The sequence below is a fragment of the Musa acuminata genome, chromosome BXJ3-3 (genome assembly GCF_036884655.1).
Source record: "Musa acuminata AAA Group cultivar baxijiao chromosome BXJ3-3, Cavendish_Baxijiao_AAA, whole genome shotgun sequence".
NCBI classification, from domain to species: Eukaryota; Viridiplantae; Streptophyta; class Magnoliopsida; order Zingiberales; family Musaceae; genus Musa; species Musa acuminata.
Genome location: NC_088351.1, coordinates 37309334 through 37326403, shown reverse-complemented (window position 1 = coordinate 37326403; position 17070 = coordinate 37309334). Strand labels below are relative to the sequence as shown.

At 42.8% G+C, this 17070-nt stretch overlaps 3 protein-coding genes across 4 annotated transcripts; all 3 read right to left on the bottom strand.

Annotated features, from left to right (window-relative positions):
- Positions 1-4728, bottom strand: LOC135633691 (putative disease resistance protein RGA3). Of its 2 annotated transcripts, XM_065143484.1 has the most exons (3): positions 1122-4728; positions 974-1026; positions 1-811 (listed from the first exon to the last, which is right to left on the bottom strand). In XM_065143484.1, the coding sequence occupies exon 1, from the start codon at positions 4334-4336 to the stop codon at positions 1130-1132; it is 3207 nt and encodes a 1068-aa protein (XP_064999556.1). In that variant the 5' UTR covers positions 4337-4728; the 3' UTR covers positions 1-811; positions 974-1026; positions 1122-1129. The 2 variants fall into 2 exon arrangements, with proteins under 2 accessions (XP_064999556.1, XP_064999555.1); XM_065143483.1 differs by having other exon boundaries at positions 974-4728.
- Positions 4729-7174: 2446 nt separating this feature from the next.
- On the bottom strand, positions 7175-10790 carry LOC108952015 (disease resistance protein RGA2-like). Its single transcript, XM_065143489.1, has 2 exons — positions 7569-10790; positions 7175-7476 (listed from the first exon to the last, which is right to left on the bottom strand). Exon 1 carries the CDS (start codon positions 10757-10759, stop codon positions 7577-7579), a length of 3183 nt encoding a protein of 1060 aa, XP_064999561.1. The 5' UTR covers positions 10760-10790; the 3' UTR covers positions 7175-7476; positions 7569-7576.
- Positions 10791-12952: 2162 nt separating this feature from the next.
- Positions 12953-16735, bottom strand: LOC135633692 (disease resistance protein RGA2-like). The gene is made up of 2 exons (XM_065143487.1): positions 13484-16735; positions 12953-13392 (listed from the first exon to the last, which is right to left on the bottom strand). Exon 1 carries the CDS (start codon positions 16677-16679, stop codon positions 13485-13487), a length of 3195 nt encoding a protein of 1064 aa, XP_064999559.1. The 5' UTR covers positions 16680-16735; the 3' UTR covers positions 12953-13392; position 13484.
- Positions 16736-17070: the final 335 nt, after the last annotated feature.

Genomic DNA, 17070 nt, shown 5'->3' with positions numbered 1-17070 from the left:
TATATAAAAAAATGATTTTTGGACTTTTTCTGTTCCTCCAAATATCTTCACCAACTCTCAGGATCCAAGATCATTTCATGGTACCAATGATTTAGCCATTACTTTTCTCATGTAATCTGAATTCTGAACCCAAGAGGTGTTGCAATTTGCATTCATGGATCAACCACCCGCAAAAGTTCTGATACTTCACTTTTCCTGCATTCTTTTACAGTCGATAACTCACTTTACATCATGGAAGAAAAAAAGGGCTCTTTTCTTTTTCTTCTTTGAATGGCCCAAATGTTCAGCAATCTGCAGAGATTGCAGTGATCATAGGCCTGAGCACTTCACTGTTTTCTGATATGGCCTTTTTTTATATCCCTCATCCCTGTTCTTACAGCACAATATGTGATCCCATCTACAGCAACAAGCTACTTCACACTGCTTTCTTTTCTTTTGCTGATCTCTGTTCATGTAGCACAGTGTGTGATCCGCCTACAGCAACTGGCAATGAAATGCCTGCAAAATGCCAAGCAAGCATTGTCGTCATCACATGGTTGGTCCAAATGCCTACTTTGTCACCAAGAAAAGCTCACACTTCACAAGCTGTATCTATCTTTGTAGCAGACCAACACAGGCCTCTGTGTCTTGTCTTGATTCAGGGAAACCTTGCTGTGAACTCAGCCATGACTTCTGACAAACATTTACAGATACTATATAGGTGAACACTTGCTATGGATCCATGAAGGGGTCTATTCCTTTGAGCGAAGCTTTTCAAAGGCTCATTGCCATGTGACAGCTTGTCAAACATTCAAAGTTAAGCTTTAACCACCTGTTAAGAGCATTCGAAGGAGATCAGTTTATGTTCAGAAATGGTTGCTCAATACATCATTAAGTACAATTATGTGATATCGTTGCAAGCATGGCATTAAGTACAATAATTTGTCTTAAGAATGCATATAGACGTTAAGATAATTTCCTGAATATAGCATACCTCTCAATTCATCATTAGACATGACTGCCAATTACATCGTGATTGATGTCGATCTCCGTGCCATAAGCAGGAAAAGATGATTGTGAGTTGCCACTCCAAAACCAGAAGACGTTAGATGGTCGAGACATGAGCATGATAGTTAAGTTACCTCAAAGCTCATTGATGTCTTTTTACTTCTTCTTCGTCTTCAGCAGCTGCAGCAAAAGCAGCATTATCGTCGACTAGGTTTGTCTCGAAGGTGCCGGAAAGCTTGATGTAGTTTATATAATTGCCTCGGTCATCTTTGATGGAAAAATTTGGAAAGTGTTTGATCATGGGCCAGTCTGCGCCATTTTGGAGGCATCTGCGGAGGAGTTGGGTGGTTCCCCATACGTCCAGTCTCTGGAGCGTGGTGAAGCATCCAGGGCAAGCCGCCAACCACTCTGGTAAATGATTGTATGGAAGGAATAACCCGCCCAACTTCAAGAGCTCCAGTGCAGGGAGATCAGCAACAATCTCCAGATCTGAGTCACCACTTATACTCAGTTCTTTTACAGAAGGGAAACCTCCGATGGACTTGAGAGCACACACATCGGTCAGATCCAATGTGGTTAAGCAGGTTGCCTGTCGGATCAGGCCTTCCGGTAGAGACTTCAACTTTGGGCAATTTACGAGGACCAATTTGTCGAGGCGACGCATAGCAAAACCTTCCGCTACCCAATCCCACACTTCCATGTTAGTCATATTCCAGAGTTCCAGCTGCCTTAGTTTCGGAAACAACGAAGGAGGAGAAGTAGAAGAAGAAGAAGAAGAAGAAGAAGAAGAAGGGCGCTTTAAATTCCGTTCCCGATCATGACCGGTAGCAGCAGCTTCACACCCAAAAAATTCCGGTCCGATGGTGGCCACCGCAAGTGCACCTCCTATTTCAAGGAACTCCAAGTTAGGGAGCTTCCCAAGCGGTGGAAGCAGTGGCCAATGATAGCAGTCAAGTAGTTCCAAGCGTCTTATGTTTGGAAGAAGCGAACTGATGCTTGCAGACGCCATCCAGCTGGGGAACCGGAGAAGGAAAAAAATCTGTAACCTGAGCGAAACAACAGATGATGGTGGATGAAGTGCCACATCCAACAACTTCTCGAATCTTTCAATCTCTTCCTCCGTGTGATCATCGGATGTATATGAGCAATGTAAATGTAGATGTTTCAGTTTTTGTTTACCCTTAAAGAGGCTCGTATCTCTTCCCGGTTCAACTTCCAGCCACGCCCTCTCCAACCTGTCAACGGAGAGGTATCTGAGCTCATGGAGGCTGCCTAATTCTTCCAATGGGCACGAACCAGTAGCCGTGTTCACCACGAAACCTACGAGTTCATTGAGGAGCTTCAACCTTCCTATTCCACATGGTAAGCTCTCCAGGCCTGTAAGTTGACAATCGAGTGTTCTTAGATTGACTAGCCTAACTATACCCTGTGGGATATGTGTCAACTGTCTACATCGAAAAAGGATCAAAAACTGTAAATTCGTCAGATTGCATATGCTTTCTGGAAGCTCCGTTATATCGGTATAAGACACATTCAAGTATCTCAAGTGGATCAAATTTCCAATGTAGTGCGGTAGAATCTCGATTTTTGTGTGCATAAGATGCAGGACTCTAAGTCGCACAAAGTTCTTCATGTAATCATCTATATCCTTCGCATAGCCACGTGTTCCCTCCGCTAACAATGTCCTCACGGACTCATGTTGCTCGATCAAACTGACGATACGCTGGATGTCCGTGGTTTCAGTGGCCACAATCGACAACCGACGCAGCTTCATCGGGATGGCACCACTTCTCCGCTCGTTTTGCACGTCACTAATGAACAAGATCTCATCTCTCGATAGGAAATGGCCGAGCGATCGCAGCAGATCATGCATCTTGAAATACTCATAGTAGTCGTCCTGACTGTAACGTTGCCATTGTAAAAGGTTCCTATGAAGCAGCTCTCTATGATATTGCTCCCCTGTTTCCTCCAAGCTGACATCTCCTCGTGCTTCGACAAACCCCTCGGCTATCCATAATTTGATGATGTCAGACCTGGCAAACACATAGTCTTCTTTGAACAAGGCACAGTAGAGAAAGCATTGCTTCAGATGGGACGGCAAGTCTTGGTAGCTCAGATTCAGTGCTCGGTGCACACCTTCGGGAAGCCCGGTCCGTGACCATGCGGCGCTGCGGAGGACTTCCTCCCACGCACTTCTGTTGAGTCCTCTGGAGCAGAGGACCCCTCCGATGGTCTTGATGGCCAGGGGAAGCCCTCCGCATTTCTCAACAATCTTCATGCCTGTGTCCTTGAGATCTTGGGCATCCCTTTCCTCCTCCGCATTCATCGTCGCCTTCTTGCACAGGAGGGACCAGCCATCCTCCGGAGGCAGCAGCTTCATCTCGTGGACGTGGGCCGCCTTCATTTGCCTCGCGATCCCTGCGTTTCTGGTTGTCACCAGCACCCTGCTGCCTGCTGCTCCTCCCTGCAAAGGATTGCGGAGCAAGTCGTCCCAGATCTGAGCATCCCAAACATCATCCAACACCAGCAAGAACTTGTTCCCTCTCAGTAGACCCGCCACCAAGGGCTCCAGCAGACTCCTGCTCTGTTCTCTATTATATTTTCCACCAGCACCTTCGATGATGTTTCCGAGAAGATCCGTCTCGCTGAACTCTTGGGACACGCACACCCAGATGGTGGTGCGGAAGCTGGCTTTGATTTTACCATCATTGAACACCTTCTGAGCGAGGGTGGTCTTTCCGATGCCGCCGATCCCCACAGTTGCCAGCACCACCACGTTCTTACTCGGATCTTGCTTTGTCAGCTGTTCCACCAGTGCCTCGGCGTCCTCCTCCAGTCGCTGGCCAACCATGTCAGACTCCATCACCGGGGAAGTTATGCGACTAACTCGAGGAACCACCCTTGGTTCCGCCGCAGACACATGGAGTTGCAACTTGGACCTTCGGGCCGAGATCTCTTCCAGCCGATCGTTGAGATCCTTGATTTTGACGCCCACCTCATGTCTGAACTTGACCTCGCGAAAGCAAGCACAGATGGGAAATCCGCACAAGGTGGACGGCTTCGGAGCGGACTCACGAGGAGTCCACTTCTCGGCCTCCATCCGGCACTCGTCGAGGACGTCGTCGGCGTCGTACATGACATCCTTGAGCTCCATCAGCCAGTCGTTGACGCCCTCGTTCTCGATCCGCTGCTTCTCGGCGTCGCGAAGGACAGAGTGGATGTTGCGGAGAGAGCGTTGGAGCTTTTGGATCTCCCCGGGGACGCCCAACAGCAAGTCAACCTCCTCTTTAGCCATGTCCTTCAACGTACCGACCAGCCCGGAGATGAAGGCATCAAGAACAACGGCCATCTTTGATCACAGAGTGAAGGAATCATCAAGCACAATGTACCTCTCTCTCTCTCTAAAGACAAAGGTAGGTGGAAGTCATAGCTGCATAAACTATATATATTTATTTTCTAAAAGAAAACTTAAAAAACTCATAGGCTTCATTATATGATGAATGTGTGAAACCATTTTGAAAAAAAAATAAAAAAATAAAACATATTATATTATTAAAAAGAAGCCTCAAAATTAAACAAAAACAAAACCCTCACCAAAATCAAAGGCCATGTGGTGACCGAGAATCAAAAAGATTAAAAATATAAACCAAACCCATTCTTATTCTTGCAGAAATCAAAAGGTCAACTAAACAGGACAACGAATCAATACATGTTCAAGAAATTTTAAATTAATATTTAAAAAATACTATCATTAGCTGGACGCACGTCTTGCAAGTATAAGATCAACATTTCAAACCAAGATAATATTACATATACAAACAAGATCACTGAAAGATAATATGTCGGCTACAAGATGGTTAGTATAAATCGAGTATCACTCGGTGATATAAGATAGTACATAGAGGCTCTATAATGAATAATTTTTTAAAATAAGAAACGATTTAGAATAGGCACTGATCATAACCTTAACCTCAAGATACATATGTTTGAAAATTTTCTCTACTTTAATTAGTAATTGGATGCTCTAAAATATTCTAGAAAAACTAGGATAAGCTCAAGAAACTCACATGTCAAGAATTTTAAATATTTTTAAATTATTTTATTATAAATAGATGTATATATCTTTAATTTATAGCTTGTTTCCGATAAAATATTTGTACTCTTACCGATAATTTATTTTTCTCCTTTTTCATAATCTTCTTCTTTTTCTTCTTCTCCTTTTAATTGTCTAACGGTAATATAAAATGAAGAAGAAAAAGATAAATGATGAAACAAGACGACCTAAATATCGAAGAAAAAAAGATGAGAAATAATTTTTGATATTTATTATAATAAGTTGATATTTTTAAGGTCATGCATATTATGTACTAATCTTAAAAACACTACCTTCTTGATTTATTATATTAATATAGAAGATATTGTCTTTACAAATTGCCTAGTATATATAGTATATGAATAGTATATATATAATTTTGTTTAATCTCAAAAATTAAATAACGTTTGACTATTAGTTGTAACTCTAAATTACATTCATACCCTTTCAAGACTTGGAATGATTAATAAAATTAAATATCTTTTTGTATTTATATATTTGTTTAATATTTCTTAATTATTGTTAATTATAATTAATCATGATTAAAAGTTTATTGACTTTTCTAATTTTAGATGCAGCATTTTTTTATCCTTATAAAATAAAATAAAAATCTTACAGATATGTCAATAAAATTAATCTCCCCTAAATTAACCATCAGATATAATATTGTTGAAATTTTAATTGACATAATATCCATGTAAAATATATTACAAATGTATGCCTTTTAAAATAATATATATGATAATCAAATAAATGATAGTGATACAAGGTGCTTTAGATATTAATAGATTCTATATTAACACTAATTTATGAGAAAATTCTCCTAGATATAGATCATCAATCTACTTGTGCAGTAACTTGGATGCAAACAGTTCATGTATTCGGAGGAACCTACAGCTCATGTCAATAAGTTAGCAAAGATCTGTGGCAACTGTTTCATGCACCGTTCAAGGTTTTAATGTATCAAGCAAATGCCAACAAGAAGTTCATTGTAACAAGGTTTAGATACAAAGTTACAGTCATTCTTGTCTAAGTCTTCTAAATTCTTGCACTTGGATGAATGTATTCAACTTCATTTCCTTGTATTCTCTAGGAAAAAGTACTGACTCAACTCATTGTTTTTATCGAAGATATGATTCTTTCTATATATCTTAGCATGCATAAAATGTGCAGTCATATAAGACAGAAACACCTTGTACAGGAACTAACAAAAAAGATGGCCAGGACAAAACATTATGATCTAGGCAAAGATCAGTTTGCAACTTAGATTCATAAAACACTCCAATCCACTCCAGAGCCTTTAGAGTGTAAGGACAGGCTCCTTTTGTTGAGAGTTCATTGCAAAGGATGAGTGCTTCATCTACTTGGCTTTCTTGTGAATGAACAGAATGATCAGAGCAACAATTGAAGAGATTTCTTGACTTAGAAGAAGGAGAAGACTAATATGGCATTGTCGTTATGGGAGCAATGAGAAAGAAAGGTATGTCATATCCTACTTATCTCTTTTCACTCTCTATATATAGATTGGATCCAATGTGTTAGAGGGCCTCAACTGCCTCCACTTTGATTTGGTGCATATTTCCATTGTGTTTTTTCAGCTCCAAGAAAGGAAAAAAAAAAAAAAAGGGTTTGACAACAGTGATGAAACACAGGACTCAGCACAATCATTTGAAGAAAATTGTATTTTTTTGAAGCCTAATCTGCTTCATCCTTTCTGTCCATTATTGAGAATCACAAGCTTGCTATTTAGTATTATCAATTCAGATGTTGGTCACAATACCACACACAACATAACTGTAAAATAGAACAGAATTAAAGGCAATAGACTGAGTCACCTACAAACCTGTGTAGTTGGTAAGTAATAAGAATGCACCACACCGATGCATGTAACTCCGGACTGATTCTATATCTCATCTATCAAGATTTCCACTTTGTTTCAGATGATTGATTTCTTCTTAGGCAAAAGAGAAGCAGAATTTTTGTGCTTATGAGTGTTTTGCAGTATGCACCTTTCCTTTTGCATTGCTGAAAATAAACTTGGATAAGGTAGGTGATTAATGGGTATCTGTGATTCCTTGACATTAACATGGATCATGAAGGGAGAAATCATTTCAGTTTCTGCATCTTAGTTCTACAGTAATTCCACAACACATGATCTGTATGTTCCTCAATTTATATAGTTTCATCACCATATCTTGGGAATGTAGTTTCATCACCATAATATACAGAAAGCCAAAATAGTTTCATCACCATATCATGGGAATGTAGAATGAGTCGCAATCAACCTCTCGATCTGCATTTCCGCTCAAAAGTCTCGGACTGTCCATGGTCAGCTCCATTTGCAATGATCATGTTAGACATGACTGCCAATTACATCGTGAATGATGTCGATCTCCCTGCCATAAGCAGCAAAAGATGATTGTGAGTTGCCACTCCAAAACCAGAAGGCGTTAGATGGTGGAGACGTGAGCATGAAAGGCTAAGTTACCTCAAAGCTCATTGATGTCTTTCTTCTTCTTCTTCTTCTTCAGCAGCAGCATCATCGACTAGGTTTGTCTCGAAGGTGCCGGAATGCTTGATGTAGTTTATACAATTGCCTCGGTCATCTTTGATGGAAAAATTTGGAAAGTGTTTGATCATGGGCCAGTCTGCGCCATTTTGGAGGCATCTGCGGAGGAGTTGGGTGGTTCCGTACACGTCCAGTCTCTGGAGTGTGGTGAAGCATGCAGGGCAAGCCGTCAACCACTCTGGTAAATGATTGATGCGAGATCCAAATGTGCCCAACTTCAAGAGCTCCAGTACAGGGAGATCAGCAACAATCTCCAGATCTGAGTCACCACATATACTCAGTTCTTTTACAGAAGGGAAACCTCTGATGGACTTGAGAGCACACACATCGATCAGATACAATGTGGTTAAGGAGGTTGCCTGTCGGATCAGGCCTTCCGGTAGAGACTTCAATTTGGGGCAACGTATGAGGACCAATTTGTCGAGGCGACGCATAGCAAAACCTTCCGCTACCCAATCCCACACTTCCATGTTAGTCATATTCCAGAGTTGCAGCTGCCTTAGTTTCGGAAACAACGGAGGAGGAGAAGTAGAAGAAGAAGAAGGGCGCTTTGAATTCCGGTCACGATCATGACCAGTAGCAGCAGCAGCTTCACACCCAAAAAATTCCGGTCCGATGGTGGTCACTGCACGTGCACCTACTACGAAAAGAAACTCCAAACTGGGGAGCTTTCCTAGCGGCGGAAGCAGTGGCCAATGATCGCAGTTAGTTAGTTCCAAGTGGCTTATGTTTGGAAGAAGCCAACTGATGCTTGCAGACGCCATCCAGCTGGGGTACCGGAGGCCGAAGAAATTCTGTAACCTGAGCCAAACAACAGATGATGGTGGATGAAGTGCCACATCCAACACCTTCTCCATTCTTTCAATCTCTTCCTCCGTGTGGCCATCGGATGTCGGTGTATATGAGCAATGTAAATGCAGATGTTTCAGTTTTTGTTTACCCTTTAAGACGCTCGTATCTCTTCCCGGTTCAGCTTCCAGCCACGCCCTCTCCAACCTGTCTATGAAGAGGTATCTGAGCTCCTGGAGACTGCCTAAATCTTCCAATGGGCACGAACCAGTAGCCGTGTTCACCACGAATCCTACGAGTTCATTGAGGAGCTTCAACCTTCCTATTCCACATGGAAAGCTCTCCAAGTGTGTATATCCACAATCGAGTGTCCTTAGATTGACTAACCTATCTATACCCTGGGGGATCTGTGTCAACTGTCTACATCCAAAAAGGATCAAAAACTGTAAATTCGTAAGATTGCATATGCTTTCTGGAAGCTCCGTTACACGACTATGAGACACATTCAAGTATCTCAGGTGTATCAAATTTCCGATGTAGTACGGTAGAATATCAATATTTGTGCAAGTAAGGTGCAGGACTCGAAGTCGCACGAGGTTCTTCAAGGAATCATCTATATTCTTCACAGAGCCACGTATTCCCTCCAATAACAATGTCCTCACCGACTCATTTTGCCTGGTCCAACTGACGATATCCCGGATGCCCATGGTTTCAGTGGTCACAATCGACAACCGACGCAGCTTCATCGTGGCGGCAACACTTCTCCACTCGTTTTGCACGTCACTAATTGACAAGCTCTCATCTCTGGATAGGAAATGGCCGAGCGATCGCAGCAGGTCATGCATCTTGGAATGCTCATCGTAGTCCAGATCGTAAAGTTGCACCGATTGTAGAAGGCTCCTATGAAGCAGCTCTCTATGATATTGCTCCCCTGTTTCCTCCAAGCTGGCATCTCCTCGTGCTTCGACAAACCCCTCGGCTATCCATAATCTGACGACGTCAGACCTGCGAAACACATAGTCTTCTTTGAACAAGGCACAGTAGAGAAAGCATTGCTTGAGATGGGACGCCAAGTCTTGGTAGCTCAGGTACAGTGCTCCGTGCACACCTTCGGGAAGCCCGGTCCGTGACCATGCGGCGCTGCGGAGAACTTCCTCCCACGCATTTCTGTTGAGTCCTCTGGTGCAGAGGACCCCTCCGATGGTCTTGATGGCCAGGGGAAGCCCTCCGCATTTCTCAACAATCTTCATGCCTGTGTCCTTGAGATCTTGGGCATCCCTTTCCTCCTCTGCATTCATCGTCGCCTTCTTGCACAAGAGCGACCAGCCATCCTCTGGAGGCAGCAGCTTCATCTCGTGGACGTGGGCCGCCTTCATTTGCCTCGCGATCCCTGCGTTTCTGGTGGTCACCAGCACCCTGCTCCCTGCTGCTCCTCCCTGCAAAGGATTGCGGAGCAAGTCGTCCCAGATCCGAGCATCCCAAACATCATCCAACACCAGCAAGAACTTGTTCCCTCTCAGGAGACCAGCCACCAAGGGCTCCAGCAGACTCCTGCTCTGTTCTCTATTATATCTTCCACCAGCACCTTCGATGATATTTCCGAGAAGATCCGTCTCGCTGAACTCTTGGGACACGCACACCCAGATGGTGGTGCGGAAGCTGGCTTTGATTTTACCATCATTGAACACCTTCTGAGCGAGGGTGGTCTTTCCGATGCCGCCGATCCCCACAATTGCCAGCACCACCACGTTCTTACTCGGATCTTGCTTTGTCAGCTGCTCCACCAGTGCCTTGGCGGCCTCCTCCAGTCGCTCGCCAACCATGTCAGACTCCATCACGGGGGAAGTTATGCGACTAACTCGAGGAACCACCCTTGGTTCGGCCGCAGACACATGGAGTTGCAGCTTGGACCTTCGGGCCGAGATCTCTTCCAGCCGATCGTTGAGACCCTTAATTTTGTCGCCCACCTCATGTCTGAACTTGACCTCGCGAAAGCAGGCAAAGATGGGAAATCCGCACAAGGTGGACGACCTCGGATCGGACTCACGAGGAGTCCACTTCTCGGCCTCCATCCGGCACTCGTCGAGGACGTCGTCGGCGTCGTACATGACATCCTTGAGCTCCATCAGCCAGTCGTTGACGTCCTCGTCCTCGATCCGCCGCTTCTCGGCGACGCGAAGGACAGAGTGGATCTTGCGGAGAGTGCGTTGGAGCTTTTGGATCTCCCCGGGGAGGCCCAACAACAAGTCCAACTTCTCTTTAGCCATGTCCTTCAACGTACCGACCAGCTCGGAGATGAAGGCATCAAGAACAACGGCCATCTTTGATCAGAGTGGGAGTAGAGTAGCTCTCTCCCAAAGTCTTGTGGCAGGCAGCCAAGGCAAGGGTGGTGAGTAAGGTTGCAAAGTTATACCCGCATGAAATTGATAGGAAACAATAATATCCAAATCCAAAAGATAAAAATTCCTCTAAAGATTAAATTTTTTTTTGGCTCTAGTATGAATGATCAATCAATTACCTATCCGATTTCCTTCCATGTTTGATCTTTCAATCATTCATAACAAATATTAGATGTAAAATATCCCTAACAACATTCAAATTTTATCTTATTTATAATATTTACTATCCTCATAAACCAAGACATAACTTTTTCAAGATAGTTTTTAAGTCATAATACTTATTGTCTCACTTTATCTACAACTCAAAAAAATAATAATAATGAAAGCATCATCATATATATCTAGTTATGAAGTTAGTACCATTATCACAATCATGATTCAAAAAATCATTATAATTTAATTTGATCCAATCAAGTGCTGAATTTTCCCTTTTAAACAATGTGACACTATTTGATCCAATTCAAACTATTATGTGGAATTGAATTGGATTGGGATGTGTGGTGACACTATTTCTAACAATGTGAAAAGCTTTTGCATCTTTTTAGCTTTCGGGCATAGTAAGATTGTATTTAAAAATATATTTATTTATTTATAATATATAATTGAAGAAAAGGATATGAATAAATATTGGAATGCTTGAGAGTGTTTGATAAGCAAAAAAACATTTATTTTAAATATGCATTGAGTTAACTGTTGTTTGGTAAAATTACATTTCAAAAGTCCATTAAATATTTATGTCTAATTTATCCTTCTAATATTTTTAATATTTATTCAAAGTGAATATATTTTTTTAATGTTAAATTAATAAGTAAATATATAAAATAAATGAATGAATGTGTATAAGGCTCCAATAGATAAAAATATATAATCATATATAAATATAAAATATTATTTAAAAATAATTAAATAAAATATCATCTTATAGAAAATATAAATCATACTGGTTTCTCACTAGCAATCTTATAATTTTAGATAAAGTCATAAGGGTACTTTGGGATTTAAAAAAAATATATATTAGCATTCTACAAATACAAATACTGAAATGCTATTGTTACCTTAAGGTAACATCAATATTTGAGTATTTTCAATACAACATCTAAATCAAATATGAGTTAAAAATAATAATCAAACATCAATTCATATTTAAAATACGCATTGGGCCATCAATATATATTTCAAATATGTTCTCAAACATACCATAACAACTTCAACCAATGTAATAATCAATAATCAAATGAGATGGTAAATGTCTTAGAGGCATAAAGTCAGCATATCTATGTCTTATTATGATTGGGCATGCATCTATCTTTGAAGTCCTTTGTATGGCATCGTGCAATCATTTAAATAGGATTTCTTTGTGCCCGATAAAATATAATACTTTTTGTTTTGCTTGGAATCTCGATGTTATTGACTCTTTCGTTAGCGGCATTTATATTTTACCAGTGTGTTTGTTTCATATAGGTTTATGACTTGGGTGCTATATAACTTACTTAGTTCTAGCTAAGTACATGATAAAATTATACTACAGTAAGTATGATAGAAAGAATAGAAGATAAGAACAATTATTGAAGAAGTTTTATCGAAAAAGTGAAAAAACTTTATTGAAGAAGCTTTATTGAAGAAGTGAATAAGCTTTATTGAAGATGTTCTTCTTACGTCCGCCCTTCGTTCTCCTTAAGTCCGTCGATTGTTGGCAAATCAGCGAAGACTACCGTGGTGAGGAAGATGAGGATTGACTGTGGAGCCTCTTAGGAATATGGTTGCAGCGACGTTGGTCACTGGCCAAAGGCAAGGGCGAAGCTTCGCTTTTCTCAGCGGCGTTGGTCGCTAGCCAAAGGCAAAAGCGAAGCTACGTTTTTCTCACTGACTCTGATACCATGATAAAAAGAATAGAAGATAAGAACAATTATTGAAGAAGCTTTATTTTGATATCTGGTAGCTGTATTTTGATCATTCAAAATCTCATAAATAATTATAAAATTACAAAAACAAAAAGTATAATCCTGATTCATAATCTTTTTTCGGATCTAACATTCCATGTTTACACAGAAAAGAAAAGATGATCTATACGTTTGTGTTTGTGGTAATATGTTGAGGAATCCAAAAACAATAACATGCTACAAATACTCTGATCAAGACATTTCACTGCCAACATACACAACATTCAATTAATCACCATAATAATAATAATAAGAGCTACAGGTATAAGAAGGTGAGGGCAGTCGAGGAAACAGACAGACAATGGACATTGTCTGTCCGTACATATGCAACAGATTGCACTGATATCATCATATCAGTAGTTGCAGTAGAAGAATATACAGATCGGAGGGAAGCGGGCACTAGCAGCATGTACATTGCAGGAAGTATATGCAACAGAGACAGAAAGAAAGCCAAAATAGTTTCATCACCATATCATAGGAATGTAGTATGTGTCGCAACCAACCTCGATATCTGTGCTTCTTCTCAAATGTCTCGGACTTTCCATGGTCAGCTCCATTTGCAATGATCATATTAGACATTGACTGCCAATTACATCGTGAATGATGTCCATCTCCCTGCCATAAGCAGGAAGAGATAATTGTGAGTTGCCACTCCAAAACCAGAAGACGTTAGATGGTGGAGACGTGAGCATGAAAGGTAAGTTACCTCAAAGCTCATTGATGTCTTCTTCTTCAGCAGCAGCAGCAAAAGGAGCATCATCATCGACTAGGTTTGTGTCGAAGGTGCAGGAATGCTTGATGTAGTTTATATAATTGCCTCCAGCATCTTTGATGAAAAAAATTGGAAAGTGTTTGATCATGGGCCAGTCTGCGCCATTTTGGAGGCATCTGCAGAGGAGTCGGGTGGTTCCGTAGACTTTCAGTATCTGGAGCGTGGTGAAGCTTGCAGGGCAAGCCGTCAACCACTCTGGTAAATGTTTGTATGGAAGCAAAAACCCGCCCAACTTCAAGAGCTCCAGTGCAGGGAGATCAGCAACAATCTCCAGATCTGATTCACCACTTATCCTCAGTTGTTTCACAGAAGGGAAACCTCTGATGGACTTGAGAGCACACACATCCCTCAGATCCAATGTGGTTAAGCAGGTTGCCTGTCGGATCAGGCCTTCCGGTAGAGACTTCAACTTGGGACAATTATGGAGGACCAATTCGTCGAGGCGACGCATAGCAAAACCCTCCGCTACCCAATCCCACACTTCCATGTTAGTCATATCCCAGAGTTGCAGCTGCCTTAGTTTCGGAAACAACAAAGGAGGAGGAGAAGAAGAAGAAGAAGAAGAAGAAGGGCGCTTTGAATTCCGTTCCCGTTCATGACCAGTAGCAGCAGCTTCACACCCAAAAAATTCCGGTCCGATGGTGGTCACTGCACGTGCACTTACTACGAAAAGAAACTCCAAACTGGGGAGCTTTCCTAGCGGTGGAAGCAGTGGCCAATGATCGCAGTTAGTTAGTTCCAAGTGGCTTATGTTTGGAAGAAGCGAACTGATGCTTGCAGACGCCATCCAGCTGGGGTACCGGAGGCCGAAGAAATTCTGTAAACTGAGCGAAACAACAGATGATGGTGGATGAAGTGCCACATCCAACACCTTCTCGATTCTTTCAATCTCTTCCTCCGTGTGACCATCGGATGTCGATCTGGATGAGCAATTTAAACGTAGATGTTTCAGTTTTTGGTTACCCTTTAAGACGCTTGTATCACTTCTTGGTTCAGCTTCCATGCACGCCCTCTCCAACTTGAAAATGGAAAGGTATCTGAGCTCCCGGAGGCCGCCTAACGCTTCCAATGGGCATGTACCAGTAGCCGTGTTCACCACGAATCCTCGGAGTTCATTGAGGTACTTCAACCTTCCTATTCCATATGGGAAGCTCTCCAACTGTGTATCTCTACAATCGAGTGTCCTTAGATTGACTAGCCTATCTATACCCTGGGGGATATATCTCAACTTGAAACATCCATTGAGGATCAAAAATTGCAAATTCGTCAGATTGCATATGCTTTCTGGAAGCTCTGTTATATCGCTACCACCCACACTCAAGTATCTCAAGTGTATCAAATTTCCGATGTAGTGTTGTAAGATCTCGATATTTATGCCCATAAGATGAAGGACTCTAAGTCGCACAAAGTTCATCAAGTACTCATCAATATCCTCCGCATATCCACTTTTTCTCAGCACCAACAATGTCCTCACTGGCTCATGTTGCTTGGTCAAACTGACGAGATGCGGGATCTCCATGGTTCTAGTGGCCACAATCAACAACCGACGCAGCTTCATCGGGGCGGCAGCACTTCTCCACTCGTTTTGCACGTCACTAATGAACAAGCTCTCATCTCTGGATAGGAAATAGCCGAGCGATCGCAGCAGGTCATGCATCTTGGAACACCCACCGTATTCCAGACCGTAAGGTTGCAATTGTAGAAGGCTCCTGTGAACCAGCTCTCTGTAATATTGCTCCCCTGTTTCCTCCAAGCTGACATCTCCTCGTGCTTCGACAAACCCCTCGGCTATCCATAATCCGACGATATGAGGCCTGAGAAACTCAAAATCTTCTTGGAACAAGGCGCAGTAGAGAAAGCATTGCTTGAGATGGGACGGCAGGTCTTGGTAGCTCAGATACAGTGCTCCGTGGATACCTTCGGGAAGCCCGGTCCGTGACCATGCGGCGCTGCGGAGAACTTCCTCCCACGCACTTCTGTTGAGTCCTCTGTCGCGGAGGACCCCTCCGATGGTCTTGATGGCCAGGGGAAGCCCACCGCATTTCTCAACAATCTTCATGCCTGTGTCCTTTAGATATTGGGCATCCCTTTCCTCCTCTGCATTCATCGTCGCCTTCTTGCACAGGAGGGACCAGCCATCCTCCGGAGGCAGCAGCTTCATCTCGTGGACGTGGGCCGCCTTCATTTGCCTCGCGATCCCTGCGTTTCTGGTGGTTACCAGCACCCTGCTCCCTGCTGCGCCTCCCTGCAAAGGATTGCGGAGCAAGTCGTCCCAGATCTGAGCATCCCAAACATCATCCAACACCAGCAAGAACTTGTTCCCTCTCAGGAGACCCTCCACCAAGGGCTCCAGCAGACTCCTGCTCTGTTCTCCACCATGGCTTCCACCAGCACCTTTAACGATATTTCTGAGAAGATCCGTCTCGCTGAACTCTTGGGACACGCACACCCAGATGGTGGTGCGGAAGCTGGCTTTGATTTTACCATCATTGAACACCTTCTGAGCGAGGGTGGTCTTTCCGATGCCGCCGATCCCCACAGTTGCCAGCACCACCACGTTCTTACTCGGATCTTGCTTTGTCAGCTGCTCCACCAGTGCCTCGGCGTCCTCCTCCAGTCGCTCGCCAACCATGTCAGACTCCATCACCGGGGAAGTTATGCGACTAACTCGAGGAACCACCCTTCGTTCCGCCGCAGACACATGGAGTTGCAACTTGGACCTTCGGGCCGAGATCTCTTCCAGCCGATCGTTGAGATCCTTGATTTTGACGCCCACCGCATGTCTGAACTTGACCTCGCGAAAGCAAGCAAAGAAGGGAAATCCGCACGAGGTGGACGGCTTCGGATCGGACTCACGAGGAGTCCACTTCTCGGCCTCCATCCGGCACTCGTCGAGGAGGTCGTCGGCGTCGTACATGACATCTTTGAGCTCCATCAGCCAGTCGTTGACGTCCTCGTCCTCGATCCGCCGCTTCTCGGCGTCACGAAGGACAGAGTGGATGTTGCGGAGAGATCGTTGGAGCTTTTGGATCTCCCCCGGGACGCCCAACAGCAAGTCCACCTCCTCTTTAGCCATGTCCATCAACGAAAGGATCAGCCTGGAGATGAAGGAATCAAGCACAACGGCCATCTTTGATCACAGAGTGGGGGTGGGAGTGGGAGTGGGAGTAGTGTACCTCTCTCTTCTAAGTCTTTGCGTCAGCCAAGACAAAGGTTTATACATGCATAAACTATATATATATATAAAAGAAAACTTAATTACTAAAATTGAAATATCAACGAAAGATATATCCAAATCCAAAAGATAAAAATTCCTCCAAAAATTAAAGAATTTATTGGCTCAAATATGAGTGACTAATCATTTAGCCACATGATTAAGATTTTGTAATAATTCATAATAAAAACATTTGATGTAAACTATCCGTAACAACATTTAAAATTCATCATAGAGGGAGGAAAAGATTATTTATTTATAATATTTACTATCCTCATAAGCCAAGTATAATCCTTTCAAGATAACT